General features: G+C 38.0%; 1 protein-coding gene across 3 annotated transcripts in view; it reads right to left on the bottom strand.

Annotated features, from left to right (window-relative positions):
* Positions 1-20,343, bottom strand: part of Sgpl1 (sphingosine-1-phosphate lyase 1) — a 61,182-nt gene that overhangs the window by 28,882 nt on the left and 11,957 nt on the right. For all 3 annotated transcript variants that reach the window (XM_074079076.1, XM_020162151.2, XM_074079077.1), the window contains exon 3: positions 2,390-2,555. In XM_074079076.1, coding sequence (XP_073935177.1) covers positions 2,390-2,555 — 166 coding nt within the window. The remainder of the gene's footprint in view (positions 1-2,389; positions 2,556-20,343) is intronic.

Genomic DNA, 20,343 nt, shown 5'->3' with positions numbered 1-20,343 from the left:
GTATGCAAGGTAATGAACATGTTATTTAGATTTAACCACTTCACTTTGTATACATTATGAAAAACTCATGTGGTATATATATACTTTTTACTTGTCAATTAAAAAAAAGAATTTTCAAGCTAAAATAGGAATTGCCAATGTTAGAACAATGCATAGCTCTTCACAGTTTGCAAATTCCTTTCACAGAACTGATGCTCCTATAACCCATGACTGGTTAAGGCAGGTATGACTATGCCTGTTTGACTGTGAGGAAACGGGCTAAGAGTACTTAAAGGTGCTGCTGAAGGTACCCTGCAAGACATGGTACCTCCTGGCAACACAGAAGGTTGATTTCTGTTGATGCACTATGGACAACCCCACAGCCAAAACCAACACCAAAGTATAAAGGAGTAAGCTATGAGCTGATAATCGCAAAGCAGAACTAAGGAAGAGATAGTGCTTCAGAGTGCTGCTACCCCTGCCCCAGCTCTTGCTGCTTCTAGTTATTACCTCCCTGAGTCTTTTCTTTGTTCCAGAATTACCCTCTTCCCCCCACCCTTAGAAGGTTTAGTCAGAGTTTAAAGATCAGCCAAATTTAACCCTAGTCCAGAGTCCTATGGTGCAATATATTAAACATAACTCGACTGTTCAGCAATACATAGCATACATGGCAATTCCATCAAAATTATCCTAATCCTCAGAGGAAAGACATTCTTATCTGTGTCTGAAATTCAGTACAGAAGTTGCAAAATAAAAACTGTTGTGTGTGTATCTGTATGTCTGTGGTAAGCTGAAGGAAACTGCCGGTAAGCTGAAGGAAACTGCCAGTAATCAGTTACTTTTGACCTCTAAAAACTACATTCATGGTTCAATCTGATTTAGATTAGACACAGATACAGGCACATAACTAGTGGTATCCTTTGGTAGCAAGATTTTAATTTTGTTCCTATTAGTTATCCATATCACCTAAATTTCCTACAGTGACTATGTACTGCTTTTGTAATACGAATATATATTATTAAAAATAAAACTAAAATGACTTAGAGTTCAGCCCACAAAGACTTAGATGGCGTACCTCATTAATATACTAAAAGTTTCTTATGGAATGTTCAGGGCTAGCAGGTGAGTATACGTATATAATCACTGTAACAGGGCTGGTGGAGGGGCTCACATAGTACAGCGCCTGGCTTGCAAGCATGAGGCCCTGAGTTCAAACAGTAAAAAGAAAGAAAAGTATACCTTGCAGGGTAATAGGCTCCTTCCTCACTTACTCAGATGCTCCCTGGGAAAGGAGTGTGCATGAATAGGCAACACAGGCTACAGCCACATTCAAGCCATTGAGCAGATGCAGCAGAAAAAGTACAGTTAAAAGAGTGTAAGGCTTGAGTTCAAACCCAGTGCTATTACAAATAAAAGAGCCCCTTGGCAGATATTATCAGGGATGCAAAACATTTTAGAAACTTCAAACAAATGAGAAATGACTAGATTCTCTTTAATGCTATTGATTTCTCATATCAAGAAAGTTAGCACCAAAATAAGCCTGGGGAAAGAGCGCAGGCCAGGGCGGACAGAATTCCATCAAATCAGCTACTATTTGGATTTAGGTGGGGTGCTCGCTTTAGCAGCACATGTACTAAAACTGGATCGGGGTGCTCAAACAAAACTTTCCAAGTACAGCCTGTGGGGGGAAATAATTCACAAGGTCACATACACCCAGGTTTCTAGGTGAGAAGGAGATGGGTGGGCAGGAGAGAGCCTTGCATCTTAGGAAGGTTGGAGACTTATAAGCAGATTGTTAAGATATGCTTCATCTTTTGCATTCCGTAAGAATGGCCTCCTCTTCCCAGGGTGATCGGCTTCCCTGACTCACTACTACTATTCCCTAACATCAGAAGTTTGACTCCAAGAGGACAGGAACAGTATAACACTTATGCAGACACCCCCAGAGCCTAGTGCAGTACCTGGCACCTACCAGGCACTCAAACAGCAGCCATATGAGTGCTGCTCCAAATTCACTTAATCATTATTAAAAATGATAAGCCAAAATGAAAGCAATAAATTTCTGCTCTGGAAACTCCAAATGACACAATTATGTTCTAAAGAAAAACTGGTACTAAAGAAGGCTTAAGCCACCCTCTGAGACACCTGTGGATTCTGACAATGACTAATTTCTGAGGAGTTTTTATGAAAGCTGCAAATGCAAAATAAAAAAAATAAATAAATAAAAGCAACATACACAGCAGCAGTTACTCAAGAGCCCAACCAGAAGACAAGGAACCACTTTCCATTTAAACAGATTTTAAAAATCAGAAGCAAACCAAAAGGCAAGAAATGAGTCTAAACCATCAGCCATGAGCTCCAAGCTTAATGACATTCCACTGTACCTGTACAGAAGGAGCAGTATACTTACTCTCTGGCTGGAAGATAAACTCATACAACCAGACTATGAGCAGGGTCCACACGACACTCCATGCAATTAGTTGCCAGGGCTCATATTTAGTGCAATGCCCATTTACATAATTCTTGGCTTTTGTGGAGTATGCTTCCAAAATCTCGAAGTAAGGCTCAAAGGCCTTCTAGAAATCCAAGAGAAAAACAGAAACATTACATTCAGGAAAAAAAGGAAGTCTGTTTTTAGTTTGCTTTTCAACTCTCAATTTTCAAAGACAAGGCCATTCATGATCTGGCCCCACCTTAGCAATAATCTTATCATGTCCTGCAGCCCTCAAAGCCTCTGTACCAGTCTTTCCCGTATAACACGGCCACTTATGAGCCGTGTGGACTTTGACACAATTTTTAACCTGCTTATTTTGTAAAAGAAGAGGGCTAAGCTTGATCATATTAGCCTTAAAGCTTTTATATGACTGCTTAACTTGGATTATTTCTTTCAATATGAATGTCATTTCCCTACTTTTCTTGAATCTTCCCATTCTTAACCCAGCAGTCAGGGGACTAGATCTGTACTGACCCGACAATGAATACTTTAGGTTTTGCAAATGAAATATTCTGTTACATCTACTTACCTCAGCTGATGTGTTGTCATAGTGTGTAAATGAATATGGCAGTGTTCCTACACAACTTAACTAAGCACACTGATTATCTAAATTTCATTTAATTTTCCCTTGTCACAAAATACTCTTTTTTTTTTAATCAACAATTTAACATAAAAATCATTCTTAGTTCATGAACCATATGAAAAGAAGCAGAGGCCACATTTACTACATAGGCTCTGCTTTGCCAATCCCAACTCTACCTATTTGACTATAATACTCCTAAAGACAGTGACACTATTTTACTGTCATTATATCCCTCACAATACCTGATACCAACAGGTACCCTTACCAGAATATCTCATTCATGAAAATTCATCTCTCCTTTTAAATTCTCAAGAATTCACTTGTGGTAAGTTCTAAATCAAGCATATCACAATCTGCCCTGTAGTCTACTCATCTATTCTTATCTTCCTGACTACATGGTCAGGCCCTTGCAGACAGACCAGTTCTTACTCATATTTACCACCCTCATAGTGCTCTGCAAAACTAACTTCATCAGATAGCTTGTTCTTCATTCACTTATTCAGCATGTTTAAAGCACTAAGCTGAGGATGCACTCAGGTAAATATCACAGTTCCTTGTTCTTGCTGAGTGTGTCTGCATATACATACACAAGCACATGCATATACGAACGACTAATCAGAAGTCTTCAGGGGAAAAGCTGTAGGAGGAGGCCAGTGCATACTAACAGAACACTGAGGAAGGCCCATCTAATCAACCTGAAGGTGTAATGATAATGGGAGGGGATAAAATTTAAACTAGTTGAAAGGGTAAAAGAAATTCTCTAAGCAGAAAAGTTTAAAGAACAAAAGTCACATCAGGACAAGAGAACAGCAACTACAAATGTATAAAACGAGACTGGAAATGTCAGCAAAGTTCCATTTACTAAGAGTGAAGCTACATAGGGCAGGGACCATTTTTGTCTTATCCAGTGTCATATAGCAGTGCCTGGCACACAATCTGTACTGAACACAAACCCAAACAGTGGCTAACAGTGCCCAAGTAAATGAAGGAACACGTCAGAGAACTGAGGCTAGATGGGAGTCCCTAGGTTCATATTAAAAATGGGTTTGGTAAAGTTGGGGGCATGGCTCAAACATAGTCTAGCTAGCATGAGGCCGTAAGTTCAAATCCTAGTACCATCAAAAAAATCTTTAGGGTCTGGGGATGTAGCTCAGTGGGAGAATGCTTTCCTACAAGCACAAGGCCCTGGGTTCTATCCCTAGCAATGAACAAATTATCAATTGATTAATTAGTTAATTAACTAAAAACAGGCTCACAAAAAATAATGAAGAGAAGTAAAATTGGTAGAAACTTTTTGTAAAAAGCAATTTATTAATGTTTTAGATGTATATTCACTTTGACCAAGAAATTCCACTTTTTATCATCTATCTACTGGCACACGTATGCATGCAAAAAGACAAGTTCAAGGACATTTATTTCAATTTTCTTTATAATAGCAAAAGAAAAATATAAAACAACATCAATGTCCATTCACTGGGAAATGATTAAATTACAATACAAATCATATTTTATATACCCAAACTAAGAATCATTAAAGACATTTTAGTGGAAAAATTTCCATAACACAGAATTGAGCAAAAGGAAGCAAAGTTCACAACAATAAAACAAAAGTCATAGATTGTTAAGCATCAGAGTAAATTTTTATTTAAGATTTTAAAAGTCCAGAAAGAAATAAACTGCATTTGCTATGAACTAGCATGACACTGGGGATTTTAAACAGTAGTATGAGGCTGAGGATATAGCTCAGTGGTAAAGCACTTGCCTACAATGTGCAATGCCCTGGGTTCAATCCTCAGCACCACCACCACAAATTTAAAAAGTAACATGGATTTGAAAGATATTTCTGGAGGCAGAGCAAACAGGATTTGGTGATTTATTAGATATGGACAGTAATATAGATAATTCCCAACTTTCAAGTTCAAGTTTGGGAAACTGATTAAGAGGTGCCACCTTAAGCTGCAGAGACAGAAGATATTTTGAAGAAAAGATGATGATACTGGTTTGAGTTATGTTCCTATTGGGTACCTACCCACACTGTTGTAGTAAGAGTGTGAAAGCTTAGAAGGAAAATGAGTACTTAAATGTTCTTGCACCTGCCATGGACTGAATGCTTACCTGTCCCCCAAAACTCCTATGCTGAAACCCTATCCCCCAAGTTAATAGCATGAGGAGGTGACAGGTAGTCTTTGGAAAGTGATTACATCATGAAGATGGAGTCTTCATGAATAGAAAGCTAATTTATCTTTCCACCATGTTAATATCAAGTAAGGAAACACTTTCTATGTACCCCTTGTATGAACTCACTTCTATAAGCGCCACTTTCTAGGCAGTGGGCCTCATCAGAAAATCTTTTATTGCCTTGATCTTGGGCTTCTCAACCTCTAGCAGCATTAGAAATAAATTTTTGTTGTATATAAGCCACTCCATTTATGGCATTTTGTTATAGCAGCTCAAATTGGACTAAAACAATACCCTTAGTAATTACATTACAATTAACATTAGGCAAGTATTGGGTTCCCTTGAGAACTGTCCATGAAAACAGCTTATCTGTAACACCCCTGCAACCACCTAAAGTTCTTGGTGGCCATTCCCTAGGGTCCTCTGTTGCTATCAACAACTTCATTTCTGCAAAGTGGCACTGAAAACCTAAGAAAGACCAGGAGTCTGCTATCATCCAACGTACGCTATGATTTCTATGAGATAAAAACTCATATAATATTACAGCAGTGATTACACCATACACTTAAGTAGTGTGCATAAATGAAAAGATGGAAGAATAATCACTCAGATCAGCTTTTCTCTTTCAGGTGTTAATTTCTAATGAACACAGAAATAGAGGTTAACAATGTCAAAAGATGACTGTAGACATCATCAACTCTTTATAGCACTGAATGAAAAATAATATAACTACTATTAAGGTGATAGCAAAGAACCAGTAAGTGCAAACTAAGTTTTTAAAAGCCTTAAGATTAAGATATGAACACATTTTTCACTAACCTCTAAAATTAAATTTGGCAAAAATCTATTTTCTTGGAAATTGGTTTGAATTTTAAGAAGATAATGGGAGTCCTGGAATTAAAAGGGAACACTTTAAAAGGAAATGTACCTCTAAATTCTGTAACTCCAGAGACAAAATGATACTGTAATCGTGTGGGTGTTGACAAGCTTTCTGAGTAGGCAACTAGTTATCACAGAAATTACATCTCCTGGCATCATTCTTAAGTTCTTCTAGGTTACTACAAACAACCCAGTCCCTAATGAAGAAGCACCTCACCATACTGCCAGCTCACTGCATTATTGGGTCTATGGAGGTGATGTAGCCTACCTCCTTGGAAAAAAGGATGAGGCACTTCTTTAGGCCTTGAAAACAGCACAAACCCCAGGTTGGGCCCTGATGCAATTCTCAGCCCCTGGGAAGCACAGAATTCAGAAGCTGAAGGGTACCTTAGAGAACAAGTACAACACTCTCACTTTATAAGCAGAGGCCCCAAAGGGAAAAGGTGTGCCTAAGCTCAAACAGATAGGCTTGTGACAGACTGCAGCCCAGGAATCCAAGCCTTCTGACTAGGTGTTGAGTTCTCTTTCAATTTCAGTGCTTGATTCTCAATGTCCTTGAGCAGAGGATCTCCTAGCACATTACAATCCAGTGACACCCGAAGAGTTTTTGTTTTAAACTTACGTTCTTGGCAGAATCTACCTTAGATATATGATACCATTCACAAAAAGCTAAAATTGTATAGCTAGCTCATGACTACAGATAAGTATCTAGACAGAGGTGGCACAGGAGCTTAATATAATCACTATATCCCACAACAGTAATTTTGCTATTGATTTTTACACAGTGGAAAGTAAGCTAAGGTTATATGGTCAAAATAAAGTGCCTTGGGCTTCAATAATTTGTACCTCTCAAACTGCCTATCTGCCCTAATGCAGACTGCTGGCCACAACAGAGACCTGGGGCAGAGTAAATCTGTTACTTACCCAGGAAACATTTAAAAACAGCTATGTGCAGTGCCTCATACTTATAATCCCAGCTACTTGGGAGGCAGATATCTGGAAGGTGGAGGTTTGATGCCAACCTGGCCGAAAGTTAGCAAGACCTCATCTCAACTGATAGCTGGGTGTGTGCCTGTCACCTCAGCTAGCGGGAAGGCATCAGTAAGATTGCTTGCAAAGGCCAGCCCTGAGCAAAAAAGTGAGGACTTATCTGAAAAATAACTTAAAACAAAAAGGGCTGGGCTAGATGCATGGCTAAAGTTGTAGAGTGCCTGTCTAGCAAGCACAAGACCCTACTGAGTTCAAACTGCCAAAAAAAAAAAAAAGCATTGTTTTTATCACTGCCCAGTTTTCTAAAGCCAACTATCAGTGGTATAAATCCAAAGACCCACAAGTTCAAAACTGACAATCCTTATAGTCCCTTCATCTAGTTTACCACAAGAGCCAAATGAGGGCCCCAGCTTCACTATTCTCCAGACCAAGATAGACAACACTGCTGAATGATTTGAACAGTGTCCTATAAAGGCCCAGGACTTCTGGGGTATGGACAGATATCAAATGACTTCCTCCGACATAAAGTTTCATTCTACTCTTGGCTACAGACTTTTACATTCATTTTGCTTATCTGCTGCCAACAGAAAGACTGAAAGAAATTAGTTCAAACAGTACTTTGGAAAAGTTGTCTTCAAAAATCATAAAATGTTACTGTTTGAAGGAGCCTTAGAGACCACTTATAATTCCAGTCAATGATGAAGAAACTGAGGCTCAAAGTTTAATACCAAAATGTGCCTCTCTTAGCTCAAACTCACCTTAAAATCTACTTCTACTGGGGTTTGAACACAGGGCTTTGTGCATGCTAGGCAGGTACTGTATACTTCCAGCCCTAGAGTCTAACTTCTTTTCTTTTTATTGTTTTATTACTCATATGTGCATACAATGCTTGGGTCATTTCTCCCCCGTCCCCACCCCCTCCCTTACCCCCCCCTTACCCCCCCCTCAATACCCGGAAGAAACTATTTTGCCCTTATCTCTAATTTTGTTGAAGAGAGAGTATAAGCAATAATAGGAAGGAACAAGGGTTTTTGCTAGTTGAGATAAGGATAGCTATACAGGGAGCTGACTCACATTAATTGCCTGTGCGTGTGTGTTACCTTCTCAATTAATTCTTTTTGATCTAATCTTTTCTCTAGTTCCTGGTCCCCTTCTCCTATTGGCCTCAGTTGCTTTTAAGGTATCTGCTTTAGTTTCTCTGCGTTGAGGGCAACAAAGGCTAGCTAATTTTTTAGGTGTCTTACCTATCCTCACCCCTCCCTTGTATGCTCTCGCTTTTATCATGTGCTCAAAGTCCAATCCCCTTGTTGTGTTTGTCCTTGATCTAATGTCCGCATATGAGGGAGAACATATGATTTTTGGTCTTTTGGGCCAGGCTAACCTCACTCAGAATGATGTTCTCCAATTCCATCCATTTACCAGCAAATGATAACATTTCGTTCTTCTTCATGGCTGCATTAAATTCCATTGTGTATAGATACCACATTTTCTTGATCCATTCACTAGTAGTGGGACATCTTGGCTGTTTCCATAACTTGGCTATTGTGAATAGTGCCGCAATAAACATGGGTGTGCAGGTGCCTCTGGAGTAACCTGTGTCACAGTCTTTTGGGTATATCCCCAAGAGTGGTATGGCTGGATCAAATGGTAGATCAATGTTTAGCTTTTTAAGTAGCCTCCAAATTTTTTTCCAGAGCAGTTGTACTAGTTTACATTACCACCAACAGTATAAGAGGGTTCCTTTTTCCCCGCATCCTCGCCAACACCTGTTGGTGGTGGTGTTGCTAATGATGACTATTCTAACAGGGTGAGGTGGATTCTTAATGTGGTTTTAATTTACATTTCCTTTATTGCTAGAGATGGTGAGCATTTTTTCATGTGTTTTTTGGCCATTTGAATTTCTTCTTTTGAGAAAGTTCTGTTTAGTTCACTTGCCCATTTCTTTATTGGTTCATTAGTTTTGGGAGAATTTAGTTTTTTAAGTTCCCTATATATTCTGGTTATCAGTCCTTTGTCTGATGTGTAGCTGGCAAATATTTTCTCCCACTCGGTGGGTGTTCTCTTCAGTTTAAAGACCATTTCTTTTGATGAACAGAAGCTTTTTAGTTTTATGAAATCCCATCTATCTGTGCTATCTCTTAGTTGCTGTGCTGCTGGGGTTCCGTTGAGAAAGTTCTTACCTATACCTACTAACTCCAGAGTATTTCCTACTCTTTCCTGTATCAACTTTAGAGTTTGTGGTCTGATATTAAGATCCTTGATCCATTTTGAGTTAATATTGGTATAAGGTGATATACATGGATCTAGTTTCAATTTTTTGCAGACTGCTAACCAGTTTTCCCAGCAGTTTTTGTTGAAGAGGCTGCTATTTCTCCATCGTGTATTTTTAGTGCCTTTGTCAAAGACAAGTTGGTTATAGTTGTGTGGCTTCATATCCGGGTCCTCTATTCTGTTCCACTGGTCTTCCTGTCTGTTTTTGTACCTGTACTATGCTGTTTTTATTGTTATTGCTTTGTAATATAGTTTGAAGTCAGGTATCGTGATACCTCCAGCATTGTTCTTTTGACTGAGCATTACCTTGGCTATTCGTGGCCTCTTGTGTTTCCATATAAATTTAACAGTAGATTTTTTAATGTCTTTAATGAGTGTCATTGGAATTTTGATGGGAATTGCATTAAACATATAGATTACTTTTGGGAGTATAGACATTTTTACTGTTGATTCTACCAATCCATGAGCATGGGAGAGCTCTCCACTTTCTATTGTCTTCCTCAATCTCTTTCTTCAGAAGTTTATAGTTTTCCTTGTAGAGGTCGTTCACATCTTTTGTTAGGTTTACACCTAGGTATTTGATTTTTTTGGAGGCTATTGTAAATGGAATTGTTTTCATACATTCTTTTTCAGTTTGTTCATTATTAGTGTATAGAAATGCTAATGATTTTTCTATGTTGATTTTATATCCTGCTACCTTGCTGTAGCTATTATGATGTCTAGAAGCTTCTGAGAAGAGTTTTTTGGGTCTTTAAAGTATAGGATCATGCCGTGTGCAAATAGGGATATTTTGACAGTTTCTTTACCTATTTGTATTCCTTTTATTCCTTCTTCTTGCCTAATTGCTCTGGCTAGGAATTCCAGTACTATGTTGAATAGGAGTGGAGATAGTGGGCATCCTTGTCTGGTTCCTGATTTTAGAGGGAATGGTTTCAGTTTTTCTCCATTAAGTATAATGCTGGCTGTAGGTTTGTCATATATAGCTTTTATAATGTTGAGGTACTTTCCTTCTATTCCTAGTTTTCTTAGAGCTTTTATCATGAAATGGTGTTGGCAGGTTACTCCAGAGGCACCTGCACACCCATGTTTATTGCAGCACTATTCACAATAGCCAAGTTATGGAAACAGCCAAGATGCCCCACCACTGACGAATGGATTAAGAAATGTGGTATCTATACACAATGGAATTTTATGCAGCCATGAAGAAGAATGAAATGTTATCATTCGCTGGTAAATGGATGGAATTGGAGAACATCATTCTGAGTGAGGTTAGCCTGGCCCAAAAGACCAAAAATCATATGTTCTCCCTCATATGCGGACATTAGATCAAGGACAAACACAACAAGGGGATTGGATTTTGAGCACATGATAAAAGCGAGAGCACACAAGGGAGGGGTGAGGATAGGTAAGACACCTAAAAAATTAGCTAGCTATTTGTTGCCCTTAACGCAGAGAAACTAAAGAGGATACCTTAAAAGCAACTGAGGCCAATAGGAAAAGGGGACCAGGAACTAGAGAAAAGGTTAGATCAAAAAGAATTAACCTAGAAGGTAACACACACGCACAGGAAATCAATGTGAGTCAACTCCCTGTATTGCTATCCTTATCTCAACCAGGAACACTTGTTTCTTCCTATTATTGCCTATACTCTCTCTTCAACAAAATTAGAGATAAGGGTAAAATAGTTTATGCTGGGTATTGAGGGGGTAAAGGGGAGAGGGAGGGGGCAGAGTGGGTGGTAAGGGAGGGGGTGGGGGCAGGGGGGAGAAATGACCCAAGCCTTGTATGCACATATGAATAATAAAACAATAAAAAAAATGAAATGGTGTTGGATCTTATCAAAGGCTTTTTCTGCATCTATTGAGATGATCAAGTGTTTTTTTTCTTTGCTTCTGTTAATGTTGTTTATTACATTTATTGATTTTCATATGTTGACCCACCCCTGCATTCCTGGGATGAACCTACTTGGTCGTGCTGAATGATCTTTTTGATGTGTTGTTGAATTCGGTTTGCCATTATTTTGTTGAGGATTTTTGCATCAATGTTCATTAAGGAGATTGGCCTATAGTTCTCCTTTGTGGAGGTGTCTTTGCCTGGTTTTGGGATAAGTGTAATACTGGCTTCATAAAATGTGTTAGGCAGTTTTCCTTCCCTTTCTATTTCGTGGAACAGTTTAAGGAGGGTTGATACCAGTTCTTCTTTAAAGGTCTGATAGAATTCAGCAGAGAATCCATCATGTCCTGGACTTTTCTTTTTTGGGAGACTCTTGATTGCTGCTTCAATTTCATTTTGTGTTATAGATCTATTCAGGTGATTGATTAATTTCCTCTTGGTTCTGTTTTGGATGATCATATGTATCTAGAAATCTGTCCATTTCTTTAACATTTTCAAATTTATTTGAATATAGGTTCTCGAAGTAGTCTCTGATGATTTCCTGGACTTCCATGGTGTTTGTTGTTATCTCCCCTTTTGCATTCCTGATTCTACTAATTTGGGTTTTTTCTCTCCTCATTTTAGTCAGGTTTGCCAGGGGTCTATTGATCTTGTTTATTTTTTCAAAGAACCAATTTTTTGTTTCATTAATTCTTTGGTTTTTTTGGTTTCTATTTTGTTGATTTCATCTCTTATTTTTATTATTTCTCTCCTTTTATTTGTTTTGGGATTTGCTTGTTCTTGTTTTTCTAGAAGTTTGAGATGTATCATTAGATCATTGATTTGGGATCTTTCAGTCTTTTTAATAATACGCACTCATGGCTATAAACTTTCCTCTCGGGACTGCCTTTGCTGTGTCCCATAGGTTCCGGTAGGTTGTGTTTTCATTTTCATTGACTTCCAGAAACTTTTTAATTTCCTCTTTTATTTCATCAATGACCCATTGTTCATTAAGTAATGAGTTATTCAGTTTCCAGCTGTTTGCATGTTTTTTGTCTTTACTTTTGTTGTTGAGTTCTAGTTTTATTGCATTGTGATCAGATAGCATGCACGGTATAATTTCTATTTTCTTATATTTGCTGAGGCTTGCTTTGTGCCCTAGGATATGATTTATTTTGGAGAAGTTTCCATGGGCTGCTGAGAAGAATGTATATTGTGCAGAAGTTGGATGAAATGTTCTGAGGACATCAAGTAAGTCCACTTGATCTATTGTATATTTTAGATCTTGGATTTCTTTATTGATTTTTTGTTTGGATGACCTATCTATTAATGATAATGGGGTGTTAAAGTCTCCCACAACCACTGTGTTGGAGTTAATATATGCTTTCAGGTCTTTCAGGGTATGTTTGAGGAAATTGGGTGCATTGACATTGGGTGCATATCGGTTGATAATTATTATTTCCGTTTGGTCTATTTCCCCTTTTATTAGTATGGAATGTCCTTCTTTATCTCATTTGATCAATGTAGGTTTGAAGTCTACTTTGTCAGAGATAAGTATTGCTACTCCTGCCTGTAGTTGTTTTAGTTGTTTGAAGGTTTGTTTGTGTATACCTAAGTTGAGGTTACTTTCTACTGTCTTGCTTTTTCTTTTCCTGTAGTTTGGTGCTGCCTGCCCTTTCTTGGTTATATTGGGTTTCACTTTCTGTGTGCAGAATCCCTTGAAGAATCTTTTGTAGTAGTGTAGTAGTAGTGGCTTTGTGGTCACATATTGTTTTAGTTTCTGCTTATCATGGAAGACTCTTATTGCTCCATCTATTTTGAATGATAGTTTTGCTGGGTAGAGTTTCATGGGGTTGAAGTTATTTTCATTCAGTGCCCAGAAGATCTCACCCCATGCTCTTCTTGCTTTTAATGTTTCTGTTGAGAAGTCTGCTGTGATTTTGATGGGTTTACCTTTGTATGTTACTTGTTTTTTCTCTCTTACAGCCTTCAATATTCTTTCCCTAGTTTCTGAACTTGTTGTTTTAATGATAATATGTCGTGGGGTAGTTCTATTTTGATCTGGTCTGCTTGGTGTCCTGGAGGCCTCTTGCATCTGTATGGGAATATCTTTCTCTAGATTTGGGAAATTTTCTGTTATTATTTTGTTGAATATATTACGCATTCCCTTTGCTTGCACCTCTTCTCCTTCTTCGATGCCCATGATTCTCAAGTTTGGTCTTTTGGTGGAGTCGGTGAGTTCTTGCATTTTCTTTTCACAGGTCTTGAGTTGTTTAATTAATAGTTCTTCGGTTTTTCCTTTAATTACCATTTCATCTTCGAGTTCTGAGATTCTGTCTTCTGTTTGTTCTATTCTGCTGGATTGGCCTCCGTTTTGTTTTGCCAATTCGGTTTTGTTCTTTTTTCTGAGGTTTTCCATATCCTGGGTCATTTCCTCTTTAATGTTGTCTATTTTTCTCCTAAGTTCATTTCTCTCTTTATTAATCATGTTCTCTGTTTCACTTTGGTGTTTATACAGTGTTTCTATGGTTTTGTTTATTTCTTCTTTTGCTTTTTCAAATTCTCTCTTTTTGTTGTGTTGGAATTTCTTGAGTGTCTCCTGTACATTTTGGTTGACCCTATCCAGTATCATCTGTATAAAATTCTCATTGAGTACCTGTAGTATGTCTTCTTTTAAATTATTCTTGTGGGGTTCATTGGGTTCTTTGGCATAGTTTATCTTCATTTTGTTGGAGTCTGGATCTGAGTATCTGTTTTCTTCATTTCCCTCTGGTTCCTGCACTAATTTTTTGCTATGGGGAAACTGGTTTCCCTGTTTTTTCTATCTTCCTGTCATTGCCCTTGGTGTTGTTATTGTCCCTATACTGTGTGCAATTAAGTATTTTCTGGCTTATAATAATAGCACTAGTGATATTTAGAATGGAAGGGTGAGGGGATGGAAAGCAAAGAAGTTAAAGGAAAAGGGAAAAACAAATAATCAAGGAGAAAAAAAAACAAAACAAAGAAACAAACAAAAAAGTTTCAAACATATAAACAGGGAGAGACAGTGTACTAATCATCTGTAAGCTCGTCCGTGTCTTCCCAAGCTGTCTGGGCGCAGGAGCCCGGGGGCCCTCCTGGTTTCTCCGTTTAACATGAAGTGGAGATTCTCTGTGCAGGCTGGAGGTGTGGAGTGGGTCAAAGTTTTGCCTCTTCTTGGTGGCTTTGCCTGCAAGATGTGTCTCCAGCATCTCTCCAAGATTTCACTATAGGAGGCACGCTTTCTGCTTCCTCCCTCTAGCCGCCATCTTGGAATGCTCCGAGTCTAACTTCTTGTTCAACACTTCCCGTTAAACAAAGGGAGCATATCACCCATGGGCATGTTTCAGAATACCCCAACTAGAGGTTCATTAAAATGCAGAATGGAATCCAGAAGTGTGTGTTTAGAAAAACCTCCCCTGGTAATTCTGACAGACATACCTGTCCCTTTGTTTTTAAAAGAATTACCCAACAACTGATTTAGTGTTACTGAGGCTCAATCACCAAACTCAGTGGCTTACCTAGGTCTCAGAGAGGAGGAAAAAAGATATCCACCAAGCTTTCTTGGGATGCATTAAATTCAGGGTCCAATTACCTCAATCTATCAATTATTCCTAATATTTATTCTTTGGCCAGTCACTAATGAAAAAACCTGCACCCTGCAATCCTTCAAAGAAAGAATTTGTTTTCTTCCTTTTACTTCCTTCACCTCTAACACAACTGCAGATTCAACCCCCAACAGCTTCTGAGCTTTAAAGCAGGAATGGGCTGTTAAGGAAAAGAAAAGCCTGCTTTTCCCAGCTCACCTACTACCTTAAGAGTCTTCAGATCAAAACTAAGAAGCAAGACTCTGGTTTTAGGGAGTAAGGTTAAAATACAGAAGAGACCCAAGTAGTCACTCTATTTATCCTTACTCTATTTTTGCCCTAAAAACACAAAAACCAAAGCTAATGGAATCTGATTCTCTTTCATATTACATTCTGCAATAACTTCAATGTACAAAGTAAACAGGTAGGAAAACACTATTGTCTTTCAGCCTCAAATGGCATTAGAGTTTATCAACAAAAACAGACCACAAGCCCAAGGGGAAAAACTCCCTAGGGTCATTAAAGAGGGAGAATTGAGCAACAAAACCAAAACAGCCATTCCAAGCAACTAGCAGTGACTGTGATACACATGTTTGAAGCAACAGAATCATCATTTCTCAGGAGAACAAAAGCAAATCATATACTTCCCCTACATCCCACTGTGTGAGTCAGTCAAGACACCCAGTATCTCAGTTTATCTCAAAAGGCTAAACAGTCAACATGGACTTTGTCAAGGTCAGATGTGCATACTTAGTACTATTCCACAACCACTTCCAAGATTAACTGTTCTGCACTGGCACAGGAATATTTGGGTAAAGCACCTTTCTCCATCACTGAGATAGGAAACTACCCTGGTCACAGAAAGGAAATAGAACTCAATATTCCCAAGCCATCAGGAATTCACTCATGGAAAATCAAAGCCTCTACATCCATAAGAGCTAATGAGCCAAACATTGCTAAATGTTTTATTTATTTACTTTTAATCAGGACAAGGCATCAAGTAAAGATAAATATTTATTCCTTTAAAGAGTTCTAAGTACTTCTCTTCTGAAATACAAGGTTCCTCAACTAGTAGAAAAGAGTATCATGCATGAAACTAAGTTCAATCAGCAGAACTACTGAGAGCTATGACTTAAGAAGTAATCACAGGGTTGGTGCACCAGTGGCTCAGGCTTGTAATCCTAGCTACTAGAGATTCAGAGATTGGGAAAAACTGGGGGCGTGGAGGGCTGTGAGAGTCCCATCTCAACCACTGGCTAGGCACAGTAGTGAGCACCTGTTATTCAGCTAGGCAGGGAAGTACAAATAGGAGGACTGCAGTCCAGGGCAGCCTGAGTAATAAAATGAGACCCTATCTTAAAAACAACCAACATAAAAAGGGCCATGGAGTGAGTGGTGGAGTGCCTGCTTAGCAAGTGCAAGACCCTGAGTTCCACCCCAGTATGGCCAAATTTAACTATTTAACTATTAACAAATTTAACTATTTGTAGAAATTCCTTCCCTACAATGGTCATGCTGCTATCAAAGATTAGAAATACTGACTACGAGTATAAACAAACTAAGTTACTAAGCCTACTTCTCTGGAGATTTCTGATGTGGAAACCTGTTCAAAAGAATAAAACAGGGACCAATCCTTGGTCTCTGATTGACCTTTAACTTACATCAGCACCCTTTGGAAAATCTGCCTTTCAAATCCAGTTAACAAGGAGCTACTTTAAAAGACTCAGTAAACAGTGAGGGAATTTAATTTAAAATTAGCATTTGGAAAAATTTCTGGTAAAAGTGAGGGGGAAATGTGTGTCTCCAATGGAAAACTAACATATCTAGGACACCCCTCTGGGTTACCTGATTCCAAACCTAAGGAAACTCTTTACAGCTTTCAAAGTTGTAGATAATTAATGGCAACACAAACAAATTTTCATCTGTAAACAAGACAATTCTGCCAGGTCCCGTAAAAGTGCAGCTGACTTCCTTCCCCAGTATGGAAGAAACTAGTTTTGCCTTCAATATTCCTGATCTATAAATGTGTCTGTTTTTTGGACTTCTCTTTTGAACCATTTATGATACCTGCCTGATTTCATTATGAGTAAAATGAAATCTTTTTTTTTTTTTTTGTGGTACTGGGGTAAATAAAATCCTCAATATGTATTCATTTTATATCTGTATATGAGTTGTGATTTCACTTTATTAAAATTATTTTTTAACAAAAACTACAAGAAATCTTTACAGTACCCAAATTTCCCACAACATTAAAATCTTGGAAGTAATTACAAAGAGTTCAGAACATCCTGAAGGCCAGTCAATGGGGTCCATATTCCCCAGTGAACAACCCTTGCTCCAAAATGAATCAAAGAAGTAGCCTTAATATTTAAAAGGGTCCTATTAATGTAAAGTAAACCCAAACCCCTATGTCTCCTGTAAGTGAAAACAAAATGGTAACACCTTTTGGATTAGCTATATCCATTACTTAAAATTCTCTAAGAAAAGCCCTCAAACTACAATGACAAACAGTGGCATTTTGATCCACACAAAAGTAGGGATGAACCGTGAAAACACTAATCATAAGTAAAAAAAAAAACCAATCATGAAAGACCACATATTACATGATATTATGTAAACACTTTAATGAAAATCTTAAACAGGCAAGTCTATACACAGATAGAACTAAGGAACTGGGGGAAACAGCGAAGTGTTCTGAAAAATGTTCCAAAAATGATTGTGGTGATCTGGATACAGTGATGCTTCCTTATAATTGCAGCACTTAGGGAGACTGAGGCAAAAGAATCAAGAGTTTAGAACAGGGAAAAGAAAAGAATACTTAGGAGTGAAAAGAATCAGAGTGGTTACAGAGTTATGTTACATACATACATACAGACACAGAGATAGCACAATGAAACATACCAAGCACTGTTTGAAAAAGGCAAGGAGGGTTGAGGGTATGGCTCAAGTGGCAAAGCATCTGCCTAGCAAGTGTAAGGCCCTAAGTTAGGGACAGGGAGGGGAGAGAAGGAAAGAAGGAAGAGAGCGAGGGAGAGAGGGAAGGAGGGAGGGGATATAGGAATATAAGAGAGGGGGTGAACGTGTTCAAAGTATACTGTACACATTTAAGGAATTATCACAATGAAACCCCTTTGTACTGTTAATATATGCTAACTAAAAAAATTTTTAATAATAAAAACCATTTCATAGTTTAAAAAAAAAAAATGAAAAAGAGTTTGAGGCCAGCCTGGGCTACATAGCAAGTTTCAGTCATCCTGGGCCATAGAGAGACCCTGTTTCAAAAAAAAACAAAACAAAAAACAAAAAAAAGATTGTGGTGATGTCTGTACAACCCTGTGAATATACAAAACATCTGCTCAGTTGTACATTTAAAGAAGCATCATGACCCAGCAATTTGATTTGTGTTTACCAAATGTGCTCTTAGCCAAGACTAACCACCTAAGATTCTTTGGATTATTGAGTTTTAAAAAGACCTCCTGCAAAAGTTTGCAAAGAAATGGGCCAATGACAGCAGAAAGTGCAATTCCAGAAATAAAGAGTAAAATTCTAGACTCCAAATAAAAGCAACCATAAGTATCCAGGCAACTTAAAATTTTATATAACAATTATATATAAGTAGACAAAAAAGTCATGATCTAAAACTATGTTTTTATAAGTTTTAAACAGAATTTTTAATTGCTCAAATAATGAAACTTTGTAAAAACAGTTTTTCTTTGGGAATTCCTGAATACATGCTAAACACCACCCCAGGACATGTGAGAAAGATACTGACCTCTGAGTCCTCCCTCCCAGGACTCTCGAAGAGGCAAGCTGAGTATTCTGCACAAAGGCAGCTGTGTGATCCTAGAAAGTCACCACTGGTCATCAAAAGCTTTGATTCAAACTTTAGCTCTCACCTAGAAACTGTGTGACTACTGGCACACTACGCAACCTCTATGCAACTGGATTTTGCTCATATGCAAGACTAGAAAGTTCCCAAGGAAAAAAACAATGCTACCCTCAACTCATAGGATTGTTACGACTGCTAAGTGAGGTAAGAAAATGACTGCAGATATTAAGCACTTACTGAATAGTTGATGAACCTGAAATATGGTGATAAACATTTCCCTTGCTTCTTCACAAGCAGCAGGGGAAAGCAACCTTTGTAGAGTTCAAGCAAAGTCACAAAGAAGCTGGGAAAGGCATTATGTAGCTTGATTCCACACCTGTATTATATTTTCTTGCAGATGGTAGTAATAAAATAATCTTAGTAATGAGCTGCCCCTCAGTTTGGAAAGAAATACATTAAGTCAACTCATTTTCAACCATCTACTAAATCAACCAGAAGGCTACAAGGGCCCTCTCACCTACCAACAAAATAGAACTGAAACCTGTACGTTTTCAGCATCCAAATAGACTGATGTTGACTGCTATGGTCATAATCCTATGAAAGCATTTGAAATGCCTTCAGAAAGGGCTGTGTTCCACCCTGACCATAAAAAAGCTGGACAAGGAGCAGGTCCACCAAGGCATATCTGCCCTAGATTCTCTTCTATTAGAGTCTGAAAATATATTTTCTATTTACCTCAAATGTCTCAAAGACTAGGTGGCATTAAGAGTGGAACTCAGGCAGGAGACGTGACTCAAGTGGTAGAGTGCCTGCCTACCAAGCCCAAAGCCCTGAGTTCAAGCCAAATACCACGGGAAAAAAAAAAAAAGAGAGATTAATCTATTGTTTTAGACCCTTATGCCAAAATGCAGTTCAGAACAGTGACTGTAAATCCTTCAGAAATACTCCAGAGAACATGGTCTCTCTAATACTGAGTGTAAAGTATAAATATACCACAAGGGCCACTTAGATTCTAAAGTGTTCTAAAGAATTAGCTACTACAAATGGTGTTTTACAACACTTAACTTTATCCCTTAAGAAGGCCCTTTTAATATACACTAAGAATCAAGGTTGCCTTGTTCCCATCAAATGTGTATTAATAGTTATAGACTAGACAAGAATACAGAAGGATCTCCTCTCTAGGAAAATTATAGAAAAAGAAGGGCATTTCACATTTACAAAGTGTCTATACTACTTCAGGAAAAAAATTCTCAGTACTCTCTTCATTGTTTAGTGTGCAGGTGATAGAAATGTAATATTTGTTGCCCAAACCCAAAAGTTATATATTGAGAAAACCCTGCCATACTTGAGAGACTTGAGGCCAACCTAGTATACGCAAGAGCCTGCCTCAAACAAATAAATAAGTAAAAATTTTAAGGAAAGAAAACCCTATACAAGTATAAATTGGTACAACCTGTTGACACAGGTTGGAAAACTGTTTGGCACTACACATTGAAAAACACCAAGTCTATTATGTTTTATGTTTACTAAACACAAGTTCAAGAATGTAACAGTGAGGTTCTATTAACACACTAGAAACATAAATGTTCATTAACTATAGAAGTAAATTAATTACAATGTATCTATACATTACTACATAGCAATAAAAAAATATTGCTATGAA

Source organism: Castor canadensis, chromosome 7 (assembly GCF_047511655.1).
Source record: "Castor canadensis chromosome 7, mCasCan1.hap1v2, whole genome shotgun sequence".
Lineage (NCBI taxonomy): Eukaryota > Metazoa > Chordata > Mammalia > Rodentia > Castoridae > Castor > Castor canadensis.
The sequence above is the reverse complement of the archived record's forward strand: the minus strand, read 5'-3'. Positions and strand labels throughout refer to the sequence as shown.